The sequence below is a fragment of the Gossypium raimondii genome, chromosome 4, assembly GCF_025698545.1.
Source record: "Gossypium raimondii isolate GPD5lz chromosome 4, ASM2569854v1, whole genome shotgun sequence".
NCBI lineage: Eukaryota > Viridiplantae > Streptophyta > Magnoliopsida > Malvales > Malvaceae > Gossypium > Gossypium raimondii.
Genome location: NC_068568.1, coordinates 5276216 through 5299772, shown reverse-complemented (window position 1 = coordinate 5299772; position 23557 = coordinate 5276216). Strand labels below are relative to the sequence as shown.

The 23557-nt window shown below is 33.5% G+C and overlaps 3 protein-coding genes and 1 pseudogene across 3 annotated transcripts; 2 read left to right on the top strand and 2 right to left on the bottom strand.

The window, feature by feature from the left end:
* Positions 1–3327: 3327 nt before the first annotated feature.
* LOC105779100 (uncharacterized) lies at positions 3328–4074 on the bottom strand. Its single transcript, XM_012602850.1, has one exon. It carries the CDS (start codon positions 4072–4074, stop codon positions 3328–3330), a length of 747 nt encoding a protein of 248 aa, XP_012458304.1.
* Positions 4075–5584: 1510 nt separating this feature from the next.
* Positions 5585–7029, top strand: LOC105779970 (transcription factor MYB41). Its single transcript, XM_012604002.2, has 3 exons — positions 5585–5849; positions 5939–6068; positions 6153–7029. Exons 1-3 carry the CDS (start codon positions 5594–5596, stop codon positions 6790–6792), a joined length of 1026 nt encoding a protein of 341 aa, XP_012459456.2. The 5' UTR covers positions 5585–5593; the 3' UTR covers positions 6793–7029.
* Positions 7030–12600: 5571 nt separating this feature from the next.
* Positions 12601–14054, bottom strand: LOC105779101 (cytochrome b6-f complex iron-sulfur subunit, chloroplastic-like; annotated as a pseudogene).
* A 5506-nt stretch (positions 14055–19560) lies between these two features.
* On the top strand, positions 19561–21660 carry LOC105781066 (putative cyclin-D6-1). Its single transcript, XM_012605639.2, has 6 exons — positions 19561–19914; positions 20000–20080; positions 20508–20603; positions 20702–20903; positions 20981–21111; positions 21219–21660. Exons 1-6 carry the CDS (start codon positions 19723–19725, stop codon positions 21393–21395), a joined length of 879 nt encoding a protein of 292 aa, XP_012461093.1. The 5' UTR covers positions 19561–19722; the 3' UTR covers positions 21396–21660.
* The last annotated feature ends 1897 nt before the right edge of the window (positions 21661–23557 follow it).

Below are 23557 nucleotides of genomic sequence, written 5' to 3'. Positions count from 1 at the left end.
TGGAAGAGGACCGAGTAACCTCAATACCCAAAAAATAATGCAAATCACCCATATCTTTCAACGAGAATTCAGCATTCAACAGCTTCACAAACCAGTCAATAGATGACGGTACATCCCCAGTTATGATTATGTCATCAACATACACAAGAACATAGATAGTGCAATCAGACTGAACTCACACAAACAAAGACGCATCCGATTTTGAACCAGTAAAACCAACCATCAAGAGAAATGCTTTCAACTTCTCAAACCAAGCTCTCGGAGCCTGACGCAGACCATACAAAGCCTTCTTTAACCGACAAACCAAAGGTCTCCCATCAACCCCAAGCTTAACATAACTAGGAGGTTGTTGCATGAACACTTTACTATCAACATCCCCATTCAAGAAGGCATTGTTAACATCAACTTGTCGAAGCAACCATCCTTTAGTAACTGCAACCGACAATATAACCCTTATAGTAGCGGGTTTTACTACTGGACTAAACGTTTCTTGAAAATCACAACCTGGAACTTGAGGACAACCTTTCGCAACCAGACGTGCTTTATACCGTTCTACCGTACCATCTGGGTTTTTCTTAACTTTAAACAACCATTTGCAACCAATAACTTTATGACCCAATGGTAAAGAGACCAGTTCCCATGTACTATTGCGAATTAGGGCATCATACTCAGCTTGAGCAGCAGACTGCCACTCAGGGCTCGCAAAAGCCTCCTCAATCGTTGACGGCTCTATAACTTCAACAGCAAGCACTCTAGGTTTAAAAACACCAGCCTTTGACCTAGTAGTCATGGGATGGACATTCACATCAGTTATCGAAATCTCTGGTCCTGTAGGAACAGATGGGATTGGAACAACTGGTGTGGGAGACTGATTACCAGAATATGACGAGCTACTATGAGAGGAATTACTAGGGAAATTAGCATTTGTTGGAACCACATCTACACCATTCTGAGGAATCACAACCCTATTCAAAGACGGTTCATTAGGGGAATTAGCATTTGTTGGAATCACATCTACACCACTCTGAGGAATCAAAGTCTCATTCAAAGTACTTGGGCACGGGCACACAGAACTAATACCGGAGTTTTGACGACAAGATAAATTATTTTTGAGCACAGGAAAACAGGAAGAAATAGTACTCACCTTCCTAGTAGACCGTAGAGTCGTCAGAGAGAGAAATCGTGACTCATCAAACTCAACATGACGAGAGACAATGATTCGACCATCAGGTAAAAGGTATTGGTAGCCCTTGTGGCAAGAACTATACCCCAAAAACGTGCACGGTTGAGATCGAAAATCCAACTTGTGGCGCTGAAACGAGCGCAAATAGGGGTAGCAACAGCATCCAAAATACGTAAATGATCATAGGTAGGGTCGCGCCCATACAAGGCTCTATATGGGGTCTTACCATCCAGCACTGGTGTGGGAAGACGATTTATTAAATGAACTGCACAAGCAAAGGCATATGACCAGAATTCCATTGAAAGTCCCGCCTGAGCTAAAAGAGTGAGCCCCATCTCTACTATATGTCGATGCTTACGCTCCATAACTCCATTTTGTTCAGACGTATGAGGACAGGTGACTCGATGAATGATACCGTGAGACGCCAAAACCGAAGCAAACGCTCGATATTCCCCACCCCAGTCGCTCTGAAATTGTTTGATGGTCTTGCCAAATTGATTCTGAACTAGTTTCTGAAACTGAATGAAGCAAGTCACCGCTTGAGACTTCTGCCGTATTAAGTATACCCAAGTGAACCTAGAACACATATCAACAAACGAGACATAATACCAATTTGAACCAGAAGCAACTGAGGCAAGTCCCCATACATCCGAAACAACCAACGAAAATGGATCAGCATATTCAGTAGTAGAATCCGAAAATGGCAATTTATGAAACTTTCCTTTTTTACAAGCAGTACAAACATCACTCATAGTAACTTTATTCATGGCAATTTTATTGAATTTGAATTAACATTGATCAAGGACATTCTTAACAACATTTAACGATGGATGACCAAGACGTTTATGCCATAACGAACACAACTCACTGTCAGCAGTCGTAGTTGGAATTTCAACCTGAGCAGTAGACGAATGAAACGTAACAGGAACAGACGCATCTGATATGGAAAACTGATATAGCCCATTATGTATATGGCCCGTCGGTAAAATCTTCTGTGTCACTCTGTCCTTTATCACACAATAGGTGGGGTGAAACTCAAAGAAAACATCATTATCAGTTGCAAACTGTGATACGGACAATAAATTCTTCCTAATAGCCGGAACACATAAAACATTAGACAACCGAAGTACCCTAGATTGTGTAGACAAAACACCTTGACCAATAGACGATATCATAGTAGGTGTACCATCACCCATTAAAAGAGACGACGTACCTGAATATGGAACAGCATCACGGAGTGTCGAATCATTTTGACACACATGATTACTGGCACCCGAATCAGGATACCAGGATGTCGAACCAGCTGGCCTAGGAGCCGGGGAGTCAGATCCATCCCCACTAGCCCCACACTGCGCAGAGTTGATATACGAACCCGAGACAGACGGATCCGAATAGTCAGAAGCATGTAAATCTCCTAACCTAGGAAGTCCAAAGCACGGATTTGACGCAGAGAAAACACGAGCTCGCGGCTTAGTCCGCCACGGAACATATGGCGTAGTCGAATTAAGCTGTACATTATTCGAAACAGGGTTAGTAGCAGGCAGCCGAATACCATCATTCGGCCCAAAGCCATCAATTGGCCCAAAATTACTATTAAATCCACCATTAGGCCCTCCACCATTCAGCCCACTTGTTTGTGGCCTATACCCATGATTTTCAAAATTCGGCCTGACACCTCCACCATTCGGCCCAAATGTGTGTGGCCTATACGCATGGTTCTCACCACCTGACCTGGGCCCACCACCAATCGGCCCTGCATACTGACCACAAAAATTATTAACACCATCAGCACAATAATTTTGACCAAGTGGAAAGCTATTTTGACCATTAAAACCATCAGCACAATGATTTTGACCAAGTGGAAAGCTATTTTGACCATAGCCATAATGATTTTGACCAGATTCAGCATTATATTGACTAAGGCCTGGACCAAGATTCGAAAATCTAGGCCGTGTATTTGATGTTGAAGACCAGCCACGATTCCCGGATTCACGAGAGAGCGGCACCGGAAACTGCATCGGAGTTGCCTCGTCACGGTGGTACCGATAGTAGCAGCGCTGAGCAACGTGGCCGAACCTAGAGCAGATCTGACATTGGAGACGTGGCCGGAAGTTCCTTCCACGTCCACGCACAGCCGAACGACCTCAGCGCATCGCGCCATCCGTGACCGAGACCGATGAATCTTCCACCAGATTTGCACTATACACGGCTTCCTGATCCGACGGAACATGTCGATTTTCACATTCAATCAAAGCATCCACCAACCACTGAAATGGAAGAGGAGTCGTGGACAACGACACGGAGGAGACCACTCCTTCGAACTCGGACGGAAGACCCGCAAGCATCACCGCCGTTCGTTCCACCACAGATACAAATGTTCCAGACGCTTCTAGATGCGCACATAGACTCTTTAGCTTGGCAACATACTCCCGGATCGACAAACTCCCTTTCTTGAGGGAGTGAAGTTCATGACGCGGCCTTTCTTGCCGTAGATCCGTATCGGCGGCGAACATTGCCAATGCCGTAGACCACACCTCAGATGCCGATTGCACATCCATAAAAGAGGATATAATGGTCGAGCTTATCGTAGAAAGAAGCCACGAAGTAATAAGATTGTCCTGTTGAGTAAACACAGAGGCCGCCGAATTAAGTACAAGAGCACCGTCCGATGCTTGTACAAATCTCGGCGGCGCAGACACAGATCCATCCAGAAAGGCAAACAAATCATATCCATTCACAATAAAACGAACCTGTTGCTTCCACTGGAGAAACGTCCCTTCATCAAGCTTCACGACCTCATGCCGAGGAAACGAGTTCACCACCCGATCAGCAGTGAAGACTGAGCCATTCAACTCAACGGAGTCAGAGGCAGCAGAATTTGTCGTGGCCATTACTAAGAACGCCTAGCGACTGATACCATGAAAGAAGATAGGTAAAATAGAGAAGATTGTAGAACAAATCTATTTGAATTTAATTCTTTCTGTTTACTTAGTTCTATACAAAGCCAAATGACTATATTTATAGGAAGAAAATAACTTCCTTGCTTAACTACTTAGCTAACAACTCAGCTGACCTTAACTACCTCACTAACAGATACTATCACTAACATCTGTCAGTGTTTTTTGGGGTCGGTATTTTCGTTGCTGGCATTGGTGTGATTTTTAAAAACCAATTTTGCTGGCGTGCTCTAGTTGCTAGATCCGGTGACCATTTTTAAGAAAAAAAGCCAAAGACACTTCACAAAATGAAAAGACTTGGGAAGAAGAGAAAAAGAAATAAATTGAGAAAATGAAAAGACTTAAGAGTAAAGGAAAATGTGATTTCTTTTAAAGGGTGAGTTTTATCGTATGAATACCAGTTCTCTAACTTTTAATCTCTTGTATGAATGTTAAAGGAGGTTTATTGTCTCAGCTCGTGTATACTTAAGGAGTTTGTATGTGGAGTCACGAAGTCCAGTAGGCAGTCTAGAGCAGTACAGGTGTGTTGTATACATAGAGCTTACCAAGAACGTCAATTCTATGAACAATAGTTATGTATATAAATATTTGATTGCCTCTAATAAGACGCGATGGAAAATTACTCAACAATAATTATAATATTTAATTTTGTAGTTATTTTAATTAAATGAAATTGAATATCCATTAAGTATTTGAATTGGAATGATGATGTCAGCATCCTAGCAAAACCACAAATTTTAACTTTTTATGGTGACAACAATTGTTGAACTTTTGTACGTGTTTAAAATAGAGTGGTCTGTTACGAATAGGGTCAAGCAAGGAAAGTTAATTGGTAGCGTGGTGCCTGACAACAACTCATCTTTTACATGGGTGCTGACGTAGGCGCCACCTAAAAATTCAAATAAAATTATCAATGTTTATTAAACCGGATTGTTAATAGAACCGATTAGGTTATAAATTTTTTAGTTTAATTGATTTAATCGATTTAATTAAAAACTTTAGATTTAAACTAAATTTTTATTCGATTCAATTATTCTCAGATCAATTCTTTGATCATTCAATTCAAAGTCATTCAAACTTGATTTAATGGTCCAATCAACTATTCGGATCAAATTCAAACAACATTAAAAATTATATGAATATATGAATAATATAAATTTATATAATAAAAAATATTTAATTTTCCAAGAATCTGATTTGAGCAAATAATTCAATATTACTACCATAAACCCAATCTATAATTATGATCGTAATGGATTTAATTTTGACAATATTACTAATCAATGTTCCTAAATTATTTGCTTTCATACGCTACAGCATATATCGACGTTTATGCTTAATTTCATGTGCATATTGTAAACACATGTATTGTAATACTTAGAGAAACAGGCACGCGTAAGAAGGCCGGCACCAAATTCCGTTGACCTTAATCTTGTTTTCCAACTATATATATATGGTGGTCATCGTTGCTTTTTTCATCTACCATTTCCACTTTTCGCCACCTTCACTTCTTCTCCAAGCCATCTCACACCTTCACGTAAACTTCACTATCCTTTTTTTTTTCCAAGGAAAATCAATGGGGAGAACACCTTGCCGCGACAAAAATGGCCTCAAGAAAGGTCCCTGGACTCCCGAGGAAGATCTTAAGCTTATTAATTATATTCAGATTCATGGCGCCGGACACTGGCGTAACCTCCCCAAGAATGCTGGTATGTATATGTATAAACTTGTTTTCTTTTGTATTTTTAAATATTGTGTTCTTCAGGCTGTGATGATGGGTTTTGTTTAAACTGTTTAGGGCTCCAAAGATGTGGAAAGAGCTGCCGTCTCCGGTGGACGAACTACCTGAGACCTGATATAAAGAGAGGAAGGTTTTCATTTGAAGAAGAAGAGACTATAATTCAACTACACAGTGTTTTAGGAAATAAGTAAGGTTTACACTTTACAGTGTTTTATGATATTGTTATGAGTGATGAAGTTGGAGTTTACAAATTCATTTGTCTGTAAATCAGGTGGTCCGCCATTGCTTGTCGGTTGCCGGGGAGGACTGACAATGAGATCAAGAATTACTGGAATACACATATAAGGAAAAGGCTTGCAAGGAATGGAATCGATCCTGTAACACATGCTCAACGTCTTGATTTGGTTGACTTGTCTTCTTCCATTATTAGCTCATTATTAGGTGTCCAAGCTCTCCTAAATCCTCAACTGTTAAGCTTAGCTAACACCCTCTTGTCGTTAAAACAAGAAAACCCAGAATTACTACTACAATATCTTCAACAAAACCAGCTTCTTCAAACTCCCACGTTAGAACCACGAAGCCAAGTTCTTCAATCTCCCATGACAGACTGTAGCAATCAAAATTCCCAGAAAAGTTATGTATTAGTTTCGCAACCAAATTATGAACATTCTAACCCAAATCCAACGGTTCCATCACTTGTATCTGACAATTCACATTTCCATTCAATGGATGGTAGCCAGAATTTTGGGTTGGATTCAGTGAGGTTCACGCCGATATCAAGTCCAACTCCGTTGCATTCATCATCTACATTCATCAACGGCAGCTACACTACCCATTACGAAATAGAAAGATTCAACAGTTTGCTCAAATATGAAATTCCAGAAAGTTTGAATATTAACGACCTTTTGTAAATATATATACATACACACACATTATTTGTAGCTTAGAGTCTCAGAGTTTTGGCTTGTAAAACTGAAGACACCATCATTATTGGTTTTTTTTTTTAGATATTTTATTTTGTTTTGTTTTGTTTTTCTCAGTTTTTTGTGGGTTACTGGGTTTGTATTATATACATATATATACACACATATTATAATTATTTGATTGTATTACTTGTATTTTAAATATAATTTGTTAATTTTCAGCAATGCATGCTCATGAAGATAAGCTAATATTTAATAATATTTGGAGTTATATTTATGCATTAGGATATGTAAATTAATATATTAATAATAAATTATTTTATATCACCTTTTTTTGGTGAATTACAATAACAAGATAAAACCCGAACAACTAACGCGACTAGCACGACCCGAACCTAGGCCTTTGTAAACTGCAAACTCATAAAATGGAAAAACAGTAAATCAGTCTCAAAAGTTAAAATATCATTTTCAGTCCTTTAAAAAATCATAAATTAATAAATGATAAAATTATATTTTAATTTTTTATAAAATTATAATTAAATTTTCGCAAAATCATTTTCATAAATAGTAAAAGGACTAGCCAAAGGAGCTGTGTGATTTACAAACATTGTGTAATAATAGATGGTTGGATTAGGTGCAACAAAGTAATTAAACAAAAAATTAACAACAAATTGGAGAAAGGAAAAGTCAAAGAAAATTATATCACTTTAATTTCTTCGATTCCAAAGGGTATGCATCCCTATACAACTATGTCTGTCAAGGAAACATTATCGAAATTATTAACATTATACTTATTTATGATCACTTAATAATCAAAGTTTATAGTTATCGTTTTTAAATTTTAAATTTGTTTGTCTTATTATTATATCCAATGTTAAATATAAACTAAATGCTTACTTTTTATTATTATTTTTAGAAGTATATCATTCAATTGCTTAAGAAAAGAAGAAGAAAAGAAGTAAATTGAATGAATTTCTCTATCATCATTATTCTATTTTCTTTATCATCAAGCAAAATACAGCTTTGAAACTAAATAAAAAGTGCAATCTTGTCTTTACATGCCTCTTTTTTTTTTTTTTTTTTTCTTCCTCATCATCTAGCTATAGCAATGAGAAAGCAACTTTCAATAGCTTTGAACGTAAACCCTTTTTCTTTCTCCTTTTTAACCTTTTATCGCCAATGGGAAAAGAAGAAATATGGAGGTTGCTGTTTATTTTGGCCTTTGTTTTTGGTATACGTAGTCGACATTGTTGACTTTTTTCAGCTTTTGCTTTGTTTCTGCATTTCGAGTATATTAATCATGTTTGAGCAAATTTTAAAATGTTTTTATTCAAGGATACCAAAATTAAGTGGTGGAGTGCGGCTGAAATTTAGATATATTTGGATAAGTTTTACTTGTAAGATAACATTTTGCACATGATGTTTAATATGTAGTAGCGGAAGAGGACACGTAATGTAAGAAATTGTAGGACTGCACCGCCATGTCGCAGATACCAGACGCTTGTCCATGTCCAATACTGACTCGCACAATCGAGTTTTACCCTCAAGAGGATGGTAAAAAGAGAACCATACATTTTGAGTTTTGGTTCTAACTCCAATATGTCACTCAACATGCAGCATATTCATGGCTTTCCACCATTTCCTTTTATAGTTCTTCACTTTTTGCTGAAAGAGTAAGAATCAATGGCAGAAATGGGCTCCTCACCCTTGTTTGAATTGTAAAAAAGGCAAACGAAATCATTTATCATTCACCCGTTTCTATAATTTTTATTGAAATTAATTTTTAGAAAAATAATAATCATATAATTTTTAGATTACAAGTGTTGGGTCGGATCAATTTAGGCTTAAACATGGTATTAAAATATTTTATATTTGTTTAAATTCGATTCAGCTCGTAATATAAATTTAAAATTTTGTTCAAGTCCATTAGTATTTGTAAATGACTAACTCAAGTTTATTTTAAGCATGGCCATATTGTTTTTTAAAAATATTTATAGAATAATATATATTTCATTTATTGAATATAGACAACTTAACATTTTAGATTAATATTTAGTTTACTTCCTGAATTTGTTCGAAAGTATGTAGTTGATACCTAAATTTGTATTTCATCACACACATTGCCCTAATTTATTAACAACATTAATTTTTTAAGGGTTAACATGTAGTTTGCTCATTGAACTTGTCTAAAAGTACCTAATTTGTACTTGATCAACTTGTCTAGAAAATTATACTTTTTTAAAATTAATTTATTTTTTTTAAAAAAAATTAATTTTTTAATGTGTCCACCACGTGTCATGCTAAGAGGTTGCCATGTGTCACTATAGGATTGGCTATTAGTGCCACGTGAGCATAAATTAATGATACTAGTGTGGAGGTACCAACCTAGATGACGAAATATACGTTGAGGTATCAAGTAGGTGTAGAAAAAAGTTCATAGGACAAGTAGGTACCTACAAGGTACTTTTGGACAAGTTCATATGACAAGTTTTATATTAACCTAGTATTTTTTAATCATTTATTCTATTATTATATATTATTATTATAGATTTAATTTTTATATGTTATAAATTACATAATATAATATAATATAATATAATACAAACTTAGAAAACACATTGGCTTGAGCTAAACTCGGGCCTTGAATGCTTGAGCCTGAGACCCAATTTTTTATTCAAGCCAATTTTTTTGACCTAATTGACTCAAACCTCCTAATATTCGAACACACCTTTAAGTTTGGACAAATACCTAACAATTAAATAGGTCTAATTTTAACATTTCACTTTATTATTTATCATATTAATCATATTAATTTAATATTAATAATTTATCATTCACCCTTTTGTATAATTTTGTTGAAATTAATAGAAGAGTTTAATATTATTAATATTTGGACTTGTATTTTAAATATAAAAAATAAATTCTTTAAAATAAAATTTGAGGACTAAATTCTAAATACAAAAGTGGAATAACTTATAGTATATTTTAATCATAGAATAATTAATGTTTTAGCACATTCCATATATAAACAACACAAACTATACCTAACCCAAAATATTACAGGTCCAAGCCCACTTAAAATCCTTAAAATCTCAAACCTAGTAGTATTAAAATAAAATTTTGATTAAGATGGTAAAATTAAGATTTTATAGATGTTTAAGTCGATATTTTATGGATTATATTAAAAATATAAAAGTCAAAAGTAGTATCATAATGATATAAAAGGTATTTGTTGGCCAAGGGGTATCCTTCAATTACAGTGGATTTACTTTCAAAAGATTTCATTAGTCTGCTTATGATTTGAGGTTATGGGTGTATTTATTAAATCGCTATACATTGTATTCTATATCAGATGGAGTGAAATTCATGAAATATATTAGACTTCCAATAATGTGTGCATACCCAGATTGAGCATCAAGGTCCTCTATATTTTTTCTTCATTTAAGTATTAGTAAATAAATATCGACAATTATTCACATACTCGTACTTCAATTCAAATGAGAGTTACCAAAGCCCAAGACTTGATGCAACTAGCCACAAATGAAGAAGAAACCTTGGGTCCCTTATTCCAGCCGAACAAGCAAAGGAGGGAGGCCTAGAGTAGTTGAGGCCTGAGGGAACAGGCTAAATTTTAGATCTATCCCCGTTCTAAATTTTTTTTTGAGTTTTCTGACATTTTTAACACATTTAGTAGTTTTGATTTTTAGTCTCAGATTCGATTCCTTTCTTATTTCATATTGTTTCAACTTTTTTTTAATTTATTTTTTTAATTAATAACTCTTTTATTTATAAAATAAAATAATTATTCTAAATATCATTATTTTTAGTAAATATAATTTTTTTGTGTAATGTTAATTTTCAATCCATATCGTGAGTGTAGTAACTTTTAGTATTATATATTTTTGTATGTGTATTTGAAATATTTCAAATATAAACATAATGATATTTGAAATAATTAATTGAAATATTTCACATATAAAAATATTTGAAATATCATACCCACAATGTAGATGAAAAATAACGATATTTGAAATATTTTACATATAAAAATAATAATGGTATTTGATAATTATTTCATTTTATAATATTAGAAATCACCATACCCACAATATAGGTGGCGAAAATAAATATTTGACATATAAATATTATATATAAAAAAAATATATAAAAATTAGTTAATATTTTTAAAATATATATTTAACATAACGATGAGTATCAAAAGTATATATTTTATTATATAATTATTAATTTAATTATATAAATAAAGAAGTTATTAATTTTAAATATTTTTAACATAATGATATATATAAAATCATTATTATTTAACCATCTAACCAAAAGAGCTTATGTGCTAAAAACATTAATTAAAAAAATAATAAAAAACTTGAAACAATATGAAATAAAAAATACAAATATGAGTAGGAGAAGGATTAAACTTGAGACTCGAGTACAAAATTACTAACATTTAACCATTTGACTAAAAGAGTTGATGTGTTAAAAAAGTAAAAAAAAAAAATCCTAGTAGAACATGCTTTCAGCTGAAAATGCGTCCAACAAGACACGTTTTCTGTTCCTCACTCCAAAATCAGTATATTTCCCTAAATATCACAAAAATTGACCCAAAACCCTAATTTTTTTTTTTAAAAAATGGCATATTTCTAAAATTTGACCTCCTAAAAATCCTTAAGAATGTTGGAAAATTTTTACATTAGGTAGGTTCATAGGAAAGAAAGGTGGGTTACAATGAATACTCTCAAGTACCAAGTGCTTTTTTTAACTAGAACTAGAGAAATGCTAAGCTTGAGATGTACTGAACACTGTTCTTAAGGATATTTAAACCACAATGTATCCCCAGAACTTAACAAGTTGTCCTGTTACAAGAACAGAACCAGGAACAACACTGCCAAAAAAAAAAAAATACCCAACAAGGAGGGAGAAAGAAAGAAAATGAAAAACTCACTTGGTGCATTTTTGAAATCAAAGATATTGAACTTTTTATATAGACTTGAAAATCCCTCATTCATCTCTTCCTTAGTGATGTAAAAGTGGGGTTTCTTTTGAAATATTCTATATTTTTAGAAAGAGAATTCCAATATAAATAAAAGTTTTTCTTGTATTATTCAATACCAGGTAATTAATACACTAAGAGTGTCAGAGTAACTTTCAAGTTTCAATGCATTATAAAATTTTCAACTTTGAAGATGCTAATTTTAAGTAATTTGAAGTGAATTCTCTGCTTAAGGTTAGCACGATTTGCTCGATTAAAGTTCATGCTCATGACAATATCATACGTCATTAAAACTAGTTTATATATTTCAGTAGATAAATTCACGTACTTAACTATTAATTTATAAATCCATACATAAATAATGTATAAAATATAAATCTAAAATTAAATATTACTCAGTGCATATATCATGATATTTCTTGTACCATTTCAATTTTATAATTAAATTGGTATGCATTTAAGTTAAAAAGGAGTGTTGACTCATATAGGGCGGTGATCAAAACTTTTGTTAGACATTTGTCTAACATGGGTTCAAACTGAGTGACTCCATCCCCACCCTAATTTTGTATATATAAAAAAATTTAAAAAGATAACTGAACCTTCATGAATTAGATATAAAAGAAAATCTGAATATACCAAGACCATCAGTGTCATGCCAGGATATGATTAAGGCATCTTACAAGCTGCATTATACAAATGAGTAATTCTATGGTACAACATGATTGGCAATGCTGTAAAAACATACGCTATATAAATATAGAATACCTGAACTGCCATAATGAATATGTTTAAGCCCACCATGGAGCATCACCAGTTCTGAAATCTATTTCGACCCACGGAACAAACACTACCTTCCCGTCTTCCATACCAACATGAGCCAATGCTAATGACTGTTCCAATCATCACACAATCAATTCATTATTTGCAAAGAATGAGATAAAAACTAAACATAAATTTGGATGTGCAAATTTGTGAGACTAAAGGAGTAAATGCAGGTAATTTGTATTAGGCTCACTAGGGGCAGGTCCTCTCACAACTCTTCCTTGATCATTGTATTGAGAACAATGGCATGGACAAATGAACTTGTTCTCAGCTTGATTCCATGCAACAACACATACAAGGTAAGTGCATACAGCGTTGATACCATATGCTGCAAGTGTTCTGTTTTTTTCCATCACTAGGTAGGTGGGGTTTCCCTGAAGTTTCATAAACAATCACAGTTTTATAGACTTTAGCAATAGGTAGAAAAGCTCAATAAGAAACATCCATTGGTTACCTTAAATCCTTGAGATAGGTTTCGACTCGAGGGCCATGAGTCTTAAGCCATTTAGCAACAATGACATCGTTTCCAATCTAGTTAGCTGAGGATGTTCATTGTGGGAAAAATATTGAGTTGGTACATCAGAGTACTAAGGAGACCTCCTTGGAAATGTTAGAGGTGCGGAAAATCTATATGAAGCATATTGAGTTATTAGTGGGGCTACCACTTATGGGAGTGGTGGGTTGTGCATCAGACTTTGGGGGAAAAGTGGTGATGCAAATTGAGCAATCTAATCCAGTAAATGCTATAAGTGAGGTACATCTCAAACACTTATCTAATGTTTTACATTATGACTTACTGTTGGCTTGGTAAATATATAGGGGCCCTTTCAAAGTTCTGAAGCGGATAAGCCAAGGGCTACAAACTAGAGTTAGTGACAATACTCAAGGTGAACCCGGTGTTCAATGTGGGTATGCCAAAGCCTATTTGTGAGGATCAAGGGGATCCCAATCAAGACAAGTCACAATGGGAGCAAGTAAGAGCGGTGGGCTCTTACGATCAAGATGTACAATAGAGGAATACAATTTGAGTTAGGCAACACTAGAGACATAAGTCAAGGAAAATGTTTCGAGGGGCAAAACTATTCGATAGAGAGACTAGTTGGGAATCAGCTGAGGCATCGAGACCATTCCGAGACAAGTTAAACCAGTGCCATTTCGAGGATGCGAAAAAGGGCATTGTGAGAATGGGTGAGGGAAAATATCACAGGCCACAGATCAAAGCCTGTGACAAATGTGTGCGGAATGTCCTATGGAGGCCAACTGATCAAATGTGGCTCGTTTAATCTACTTGAACTGGCTTGATTCGTGGAACATATGGAGAAGCCCATCTACTTGAAGCCTTGGTGGCCCAGTGAAACACTCCAGTAAAACTAGAGTTACCAAGGTAATTATTGGGGTTTAAATCTTTTAGGATTCTCATATTGTAAATAGGCAATTAATCTTAGCCGTCGATATAATTCAATCTGTACCATTAAATTTTAGGGAACTCAACTATAAATAAAAGTTTTCCTACTCATTTGTAATCACCCCTTTGTATTCCCTTCTTGAGTTAAAGAATATTTTGAGAGCCTTTACTCAAACGCTTGGTGTGCGCTATTTTTCTTTGTCTTTTGTGTTCATTCATGACTTCTTTCTCTTTCGAGTTTGCTTCCACTTTGCTTTGGTGCCTCAGAGAATTTCTCTTGTGAATTCTTGCTTTTCGAGAGTTAGCCTTTCAAAATACTCATATAAGAGCCAAACTTTTATGAAAGTGTTCAAATAAAAGCTTTTCACCAAGGTTTTCAGACTAGATCGGTGGTCAAATCGCTCAAACCACCGGTCCCTAGTCTAACCGATTTGTCTAGTTCAATTGAACAAATTAATTAAAAAATCATAAAAATTAAAAATAATAAAATCGGTTCAACTGACTCATATTGGTTCGTGAGTCAATTGGTCCAACCTTTTATTTCAAATTGGTGCCCCGATCAACTTTCGATCCAAACGGTCGATTGATCGGTCCGGTCTGATTTTGAAAATAATACTTTTCACACACTTCACCCCAAAATTGTAGTAAAAGTTAGGTGAATGTTGACATGTTTACAATAAAACACATAAAATAGTTGAATCATATATTACTTGAAAAGAATGAAAAAAAAAAGAAAAAACATAACGGCATGTTGATAAAATTTAGCATTCAACGTGTACATCTTTTGTCAATTTGGCTTTTATGATTATTTTTAGTTAAATTTAACCATTAACCTTTTAACAAGATTCAAATAATTTTTAATGAAAATGCTTACTAAAACATTAATTTTTAATGATGTTGTTATGTAACCTAAGTGTCACCACGATATTTCATACTAACATGACACTATTGACTTATATGACATGTGAATAAATAATTTAAAGATTATAAAAATATTTAAAAAACCTCAAAATTAATATATATAAAGTTATAAAAGTTCAAAAATAAAATAGCATGGAGTACACATGGATTGCCATGCTACTATGTCTGAAGATTTAACGTTTTAGTCAATATTTTCTTTTAAAAATAGCTATTTGACTTTTTTTGAAATGTTGATGGTCAAATTCAACTATTTTTAAAAAATTGCAGGTCAAATTTAGCTCAAAAAAAGATAATGACCAAATTGACAAAAGCTATAAGCGTTAAGGGAAAAATGTATCATTATGTCAAACCTAATTTAAAACTTGATATATGACATTTGAAAGGTACTTATTTGGGAACTTTAGCACATTTGAAAAGATTTGGCCCGTATTTGATAATTTAGGTAAAAAAGACCTCTTTGATCATTCTCAATTTCAATATTGAGCAAATTGGTCAATCTAAAAATTAGAGCAATTTAATCCTTATAAATGTCAAAAGTAAAATTTTCATCAATCATACATATTTTTATTAGTATAATAATAAATTTAGCTCACAACGTTGACACATTCTCTGCAATAAATAATAATTAATAAATAGCGAAAGAAATGAAAAAGCAAAAAAGAGCGTTGGTCTTCTAATAGGTGAAAATATATATAGGACCCTTTGGTTTTTCTTTAGACTTTCTCTTCCACCAATGTAAAGAACAAAAAAAAGTTGGAATCTATTTGTTTTTCCATCGTCAAACAAGAAGATAAAAAGTAAAAGATGCATGGAAAGGCCAAAAAAGAAAATATATTTTGAATAAATGAATAGAAATGGAGGAATCCTCGAAAAACAAACATTGGAACGTTCTTCAAAGGCATATTACCAAGTTTGTAAGCCAAAACCCTGCCCGCATTACCATGCACACACACAAATTGGATTATTTTAACATCTCATAGGATTACGATACTCACTCATGTTATTAAAAACAGAAAAGAAAAGAAAAGCAGATTCATTTCTTAAAGAAGAACCCTATGCAATGCTTTGTTGAATGTGAATTACAGCGAGAAAGGTTAAACTAAATAAAAAAGGAGAGTATATTGGCAGAAAGATGCGACACAGTAATTATTTCATGTTAGCTGCAGTTTTAAAAGTTGGTATAAGCCTTTAATTTGCGCATCCAATATATTAACAAAAGATAGCTGCTTCGGATACATTTAAGGATGAGTTTTTTGGTACCATATTTAAATGCACACACAAATGATTTGATTTGTATCTTATTAAAAATATAACTCGATGTCTAAGCGTTGGTTTGTTATCATACTTTGAATGATTGCAAAGCAATAAGAAAGAAAAAATAAGAACACACAGGACAGAGGAGAAGAAAATTCATTAATATCGAATTCGAATTATACAAAAAGAGTTTAGACTACATCTGTTTATAGGTTAAAACATTTTTCTCTTAATCAATGTCAAATAGAAGCAGCCTTATTCTAATCTATATGGATTCCACTTGTGCATACAACAAGAATTTATTTAATAGGAATTTGGGTTACATAACTCTAACAACAAAAGTAGCTATCAACTCAAAAACTCAAATTTTTATTTAGGTTAAAACAAATATAAAAAGGTTTGAGTTTCATAAACATGAATTTTATCAACAATTCAAAATAGTTACCTTGATAATGTCATGCTGATAATACCATATGACATATCAAATAGTGTGATCTATCAAAATGATCACGGTATAATATCATATTAGCATGTAATTAGTATCTAAAACAATGTCATTAATATTCGTGATTAAATCATTACTTTATGATAAAAAATATAAAAGCCTTGGAGAATTTTAGTAGGTAATCTTGTAGTTGATATTATTAATTCATAATTTAACACAAAAGTAATTACGAAAAAAGTAGTGGTATAAAATTGAATGAAAAAAAGAATTTACAGAAATTATTAGCATTTATTTAGTTATAAGGTGATATATTAGTATTCATGAACTTTGTAGAAAATTCGTGCATCGATAATATATCAAATATTATAAAAATATACGAAAGAAATAGAAAAGTATTTAGTAAATTTGAGATTTTAGCATTGTATAGATTTCTCATCTAATAAGTTAGACAAATTTTATCAGAACAACTGAGATATTTCATGTTTGCTCTGGTGTTGCTACTTTTGCAGTTCTGACTAATTTGCAGGCAATATCTCACTAAATCTGCTCAACAGTGTTCCTCTTTAAGAATTAAAAAGAAAGTACATAAAAAGAGAATTGTGGCATGTGGGTTTCAAGCGCTCAAGGCATGGGTCAAACTAGTTAAAGGGATGGGTATATAATTATAAAAAAAGTAGGAGCATTTTGAGTGTCTTGTTGGAGCTCTATCTCACTTTAAATTGCCATACCTTATTTCATTTTTTGGTCTCTCTACTAAGATGTAATTTGGCTCAAACTAAATAATGTTAAGTTATGTCATGAAAAATTCAATTATAAGTTAAAGAACCTTTTCAAATAGACTTTGGAGTTCTCCTATCCATAATTTTCTTTTTAATTTTTTGCACTACATGAAATTAACCCAATGTTTTCCACACGTGTCCTGATAATTAAAGGTTGCTCCCATGGTAGATTACCAAAACGAGTTATTTAGTGGTAATGTATGGAGCTATATTTGTATTAATAATATATAGGAATGATGGGTGGTGAAACATCAATGTGATTAAAAGAAAGAAATGAGACTGTAACGGTTTGATTAAGCCACGTAAAAAATTAGATAATTGTATTAGTAATTTAGAATTTGTTAAATTAGTTACTGAATATGTTTCTTAGTCCAAATCCTGAATGACATGATTAGTGGTGAGCGCTCGATCGAATTGAGTCGAGTTGAATTGGGTGAAAAATTTCGAGTTAATCAAGTTGTTGAGTCTCATTTTATCATCCTAATCTAAATTGATTTTTTTTTAAATCGAGTTGAGTAAAATGAAATTCGAGTCGAGTCGAATCGAGTAAAATTGTTTGAGTTATATTAAAAATTAAACATGTCAAATTAAAATCTTATTATAATATAATTAATTTCATGTTAAAGTATATAAATTTGAAACCATATATATTTGAAAACTCTTTCAAAGCAAAATAAGATTAAAAAAATAGGATAATTTAGTATGATAAACTTGAATAATTAATTTCTTATTTAGGTCCCAAAATTATTGTTTTATATTTTTAATATTTTAAATTTTTATATAATCTTGAGAATTTTTGGAATTTTCAATAGATATTTAAATTTTTTATATATTTTAAAATATATAAAATTTGAAATTTTATAAATATTTTGAATTTTAAAATTATTTTGAATTATTTTGTAATTTTGTTGAGAGAGAGATCGGTTTGCTCATTTTCAAAATTAACAGGACCGAATGTGTATTTATTCTAATATGTTATTTGAGTTATTCAAAATATTCTAGTTATTGGAATTGTAAAATTTAGCTCAACTCAAATCGAAACTCAATTACTAATTCAAGTTTACTCGAAAAAATAAATAACTTAATTTGATTAACTCAAAATAAAAAAAATTTTATTTTTTTTATCGAATTGAATTTTACTCATCTCTAAACATAATAACGATGAAATGCTATTTCGTTTTCGCTTTTTCATTTCAGCCGTTCCATTATATAGATGCATAGCTGAAAGATATTTTTCCCTTTTCCTTTTTTTTTAAACCTTTAGCTAAGTAGTTTACAGAGTTTAATAGAGGTAATTGCAGCAGTTGCAGCAATATCTAATTTTGAGAAGAATATACCTGGACAGGTAGGGTTCTTTCCATGTTGACAATGAAATGAACTGTATGACATGATGGGCAATTAGCCTTGTTTAAAAACATTTGGACATTTACTGCTTTACCTATATGCAGATAAACAAAGCTATACTAAGTAAAACGCCTCCTCTCCCTCTGATTCACCTCCACTGAGACAAGAGATCCGATGTTTAAGGTGGAATCAATTTGTAAATCCAAATTTTAATTTATGTTGAACAATAGGCGTCTTCTAAGATGACACTTTGAAGACTTTTTTTCGAAGGAGATGACCTACCCAAAGTAGCATCATATACCCTATCCCATAATTGACATGTATAGAATAGGTGAGGGGTTTAAATCCTACCAAGGTTGAGATGCTCATGTTGCCTCTTGGTGGGTGGTCGTACATCCACATAGGGTTGAAGCGTTCCCCTCTATAAATCATACACGATTTTCGTGGATTGGGAGACAAGACCTTCCTATAAGACAATACTTTCTATTATTGAGGAATCAAATCAACATTCCCAAAGATGATACTTCGAAGACTCCTCCTGAAAAAGATCCCCAACAATTTAATTAATATAAATAGATGTAATATTTAACAAAGTTAAAATCTATATAATATATTATCATGATTTGGTGAAGGTCAAAAGCCTATAAAAGTTAAGAGAATGTGTGAATGTCGAATTTAATGTCGAATTTGGGCATTCACCAAATAATCTTATCTGATCACTTCCCTTTTAAAGTAAGAGAGATAAGTGTGTATCAGCAAAGTTGAGGATTTCCAAAGTATTCAGACACCATCTTTTGAGAAAGGAACAAAAGAAAAAACTGTTAAAACTGTGTGTGTGCCTCTCTCTCCATGCTGCTTGTTTTATCATCACAGCATCTTGTCATTTAAACGATGTGCATAGATATAGCGGGCCACTGAGCTTTTTTCTAAAATCAATTTGATGGAGTTCGATCTTGAAAACCCATTAACAAACTTCGATGACTTCCATGTTTCTAGTTCTGTTCCCACTTTTATCCCTTCCTTCTTCCTTGTTGAATCTGATCATATGCCCACTGAGACTTACATTAAGACCCTCGAAGCTAGTGATCTTGCTACTAGTATTAGACGAGAAGCTATCTGTTCAATCTGGCAGGTATGGTACCAAGGAACTTAAGTTATTAATGGCGTTCATGCTTATGCATATACCTGCTGAATTTGGTTGTGTTTTTTGGTTTCAGTTTTCACGCAAATTCAGTTCTTTTTTGTCGTATCTTGCTGTCAATTATCTCGACCGTTTCTTATCAAGCCAAGGGTTACCGGTGAGGAAACCTTATATCCATTTAGTTACCAACATTTCTGCAATTGATACAGTACTCCAAAACGGGGTAAAAGAACACTATGAGAATATTTTTGGATTGTATTATGTAACTTCTACTCAAAAGTTGAAGTAAATTAATCTTAAATCGAAGAGTAAATTGATATTCTCCTAAAATTTATCTATTTTTATTATTAAAAATCGGTTTTTGTATACACACTTGAGATAAACACAGCACATCATATGTCATTATTTTAGTTATTTTATCAAACATGTTAATTTTTAATAGAAAGAATCAGTTTACTTTTCACTCTAAAATACAATAATTAATTTATCTGTTTTTAATAAAAGGGTAAAATACAATTTAAGTATTAATGCTGAACCTTTATGCTACTTTTACTCCATAACTGACAAAAGATATGATATTGCAGCAACCTGAGACATGGGTTCTAAGACTTGTTGCAATCTCTTGTGTCTCTTTAGCTGCCAAGATGAACAAATTAGAGTTTGAACTTACCCATTTTCAGGTAAAATTCTATATTATATCATGTTTATCAAGATGTATAAATTGTTTTTATGATCAAATTAATCTTTTTTTTTTGTGTGTGTGGAATATAATGCGTAGGGCGATGGAGGTTACATGTTTGAGGCACAAACAATAAAGCGAATGGAATACGTAATATTGGGAGCCTTAAAATGGAGAATGCGTTCGATTACTCCTTTCTCGTTCATATCCTTTTTTATTTCATTGTTCAAGCTCAAAGATCCTCCATTAATGGACGTCCTCAAAGCTCGAGCTGTTGAAATAATTTTGGAAGCCCAAAATGGTAGGTCTACTTCAGTGAAATGCATTTACCTCTAGTACTGTACTTCAAATTTCCCATAAATTTTGATTTTATAACAGATATAAAGCTTTTAGAGTTCAAGCCATCAATAATTGCTGCAACTGCACTTGTATGTGCTTCCCATGAACTTTTTCCCTCGCAATTCCCCAGCTTTAGAAAAGCAATTTCCTACTGTCCATACGTAAATAAGGTAAACCCCATCCCATTATCTTAGTTGGTACAAAATTTAAACCTACCAACAAAGATTTTAAATTAGAAGATTGAACTATAATAAAAAACCTCATAATTTGGGTGCAGGAAAACATGTTAAACTGCTACAATTCGATAATCGATATGGGTTGGAGGTCTAACAAGGCCGAAGATATGGTTTCTCAGCAATTTTCAAGTCCAGAAAGAGACATGTTGAAGAGAAGAAAAACCAATGATCATGGGAAGAACCACACGGTCCACCTCTCTCAGGTCCAACACTGTTGATGATAGTGGGTGAGAGGTTTGAATCAATGGGCTGTTTTGAGAGTGAGCCTAGCTACCTCTTTACCTTCAAATAAGAAATGGGATACAAGATCATGATTCTTAATGGCTAATCCGCTCCCTTTCTTTCTTGGTTAAGAGAGCTGAAGAGATGAAAACCAAAGAGAATTTTGTTTGCTTTGATTATTTTCCTTTCCTTTCTATTTGGTACCAAATAAAAACGAGGACAAAATTGACACTTCGAATTATATGGTTGGATTTTTGTTCATCTTTTTAGAGTTTCTAGCAGAAGAATAATGGTGATGGGTCGTAATTACCGGGGCAAAACGAGAAAGCCGAAAAAATAAAACTTGAAATCCATCCATTATCGGGGTTGCTTGAAATTAAATCCAATCTTTTATGTCTAGAGCATACTCTTTTTGTCACTACATCAAGAAGTTGTTGACAATAAAGATGATTTTTATTTAAAAATTCTCTGTTTTGAGAGTGCTTTTTTTTTTTTAATTTATCTTTTTCTTAAGAGGATTGTTAGTAGGGAATAATATTTTATTGTCTAAAAATTTTAATAAATTATAATTATTGATCAAATAGTTGTGTTAAAAATATATGAAAAGTTATCTTATAGAGACAACTTTGTGTAAAATTGCACAACAACACAATTCTCCAAAATATGTATCATTAAAAGATATATTTCTATGATAGGATATTTTATTCTGTAAATGATTTTTTATTAATCATTTTATTGTTCTGCTTAGAATATTAAAGGTTTTGTTGTATCTTGAAAGCAAATTAAAGTTCTATACACCTCAAACCATCTTATTTTACTAATGTTATTTTTTTTCTTGTTTCAATCTTTATTATTTATTTTTTTTCTAACAGTATTTGGTAAATTTATTGATAATGACCAAAATACAGCTTGAGTTGTAAAGCTTAAAAACGGCTTTAATGAAGTCCATGGTTATAACTTCCCAACTCTGATGTTGTATAGGTATTGGATTTAGCTTCCCTAGGTAAAAAATAAATGTTCAATTTTATTCCTTTGGCATGTATCACATTGTTGAATAAATTCTTGCACTTGTTTCGACATGTTATGTAACACCCTCATATCCGATCCGATTGCCGAGTCAAGGCATCAGGATGTCACATTCGTTGCCGAAGCAACTACTGAAAATTTCAGATCAAGTTATCTTATTATGTAACACCCCAGATTTTGGGGTTAGAAATTTTGAGTTTTGTGGTTAGGGGCAGTGAGAAGGTTGCGCTATTGTGTTTAGTTGCGCGTTTAAGTGGTAGAATGAGCTTGCTGGTTTAGTGGTTGAGTGAGGGCTAATGTACCTATGGGTTTTTGGGTTCGAGTCCATGTGTGTGTGTTTTGCAGAAGTATTTTTATTTTGTGAATTGTAAGTTTGATTTTGGTGGAATACGACAATCTATGTGCCTTTTGGAAATTGGTTGTCAATGTACGATAATACTGTTGAATGGCATGGAAATCTATATATTTGGTGTGTTTCTAAATCCCATCAATCGAGGATCGATTTAGTGACCGAAAAGCTCGACTTCCAAGCTGATTGGGGGTGGTTTTGTGACCATACCGGTGGCCACACGGGCAGTTCACACGATCGTGTACAGTTAGGAATTAGGGTTCCGGGCAAGTTTTGGTGCCAAATGGCCTGGCCACATGGTCGTGTGGCTGATTTGGGGAAATTAGTCGATTTTTACACGGCCGTGTCTCCCGGCACACGAGCGTGTATGATTGGGAATTTAGGGATTTAGCAATTTGGTGCCACACGGCCTGGCCACACAGTCGTGTGGCTAATTTGGGGATTTAGGGATCCCACACAGACGTGTGAGACTCTCATAGGGCCGTGTTTTCCCTGCACTCTATTTCAGCACAAATAGACAGAAAGTTACACGGCCATGTCCCCGGCTCACACGGGCGTTTTGACCCCCCACTCGACCTGGGCATTTTCACATGGCTAGAGCACACGACCATATGGCCCTAAGTCACTTATTTTGGTTCTGTGTATGTTTTGATCTGAAATCGTTTCTGTATGTGCTTCAACGCTTGGCTAGGCTTTAGTGAGGTAAATAAGACTTTGTTACGGGCTTTAGCTTATGTGTTTTTTGTGACTATTGTGTGTGAGATGTCTGATTCTGAACCTGGT

Excerpts from the sequence above, each read along its gene's own strand:
- LOC105779100 (XM_012602850.1), bottom strand. The coding sequence starts at position 4,074 with ATGGCCACGACAAATTCTGCTGCCTCTGACTCCGTTGAGTTGAATGGC.
- LOC105779970 (XM_012604002.2), top strand. The coding sequence starts at position 5,594 with ATGGTGGTCATCGTTGCTTTTTTCATCTACCATTTCCACTTTTCGCCA. Across the intron at positions 5,850-5,938 it reads TAACCTCCCCAAGAATGCTG|GGCTCCAAAGATGTGGAAAG; the intron begins GTATGTATATGT and ends TAAACTGTTTAG. Across the intron at positions 6,069-6,152 it reads CACAGTGTTTTAGGAAATAA|GTGGTCCGCCATTGCTTGTC; the intron begins GTAAGGTTTACA and ends TCTGTAAATCAG.
- LOC105781066 (XM_012605639.2), top strand. The coding sequence starts at position 19,723 with ATGGAGTTCGATCTTGAAAACCCATTAACAAACTTCGATGACTTCCAT. Across the intron at positions 20,604-20,701 it reads TTGAACTTACCCATTTTCAG|GGCGATGGAGGTTACATGTT; the intron begins GTAAAATTCTAT and ends TATAATGCGTAG. Across the intron at positions 21,112-21,218 it reads ACTGTCCATACGTAAATAAG|GAAAACATGTTAAACTGCTA; the intron begins GTAAACCCCATC and ends ATTTGGGTGCAG.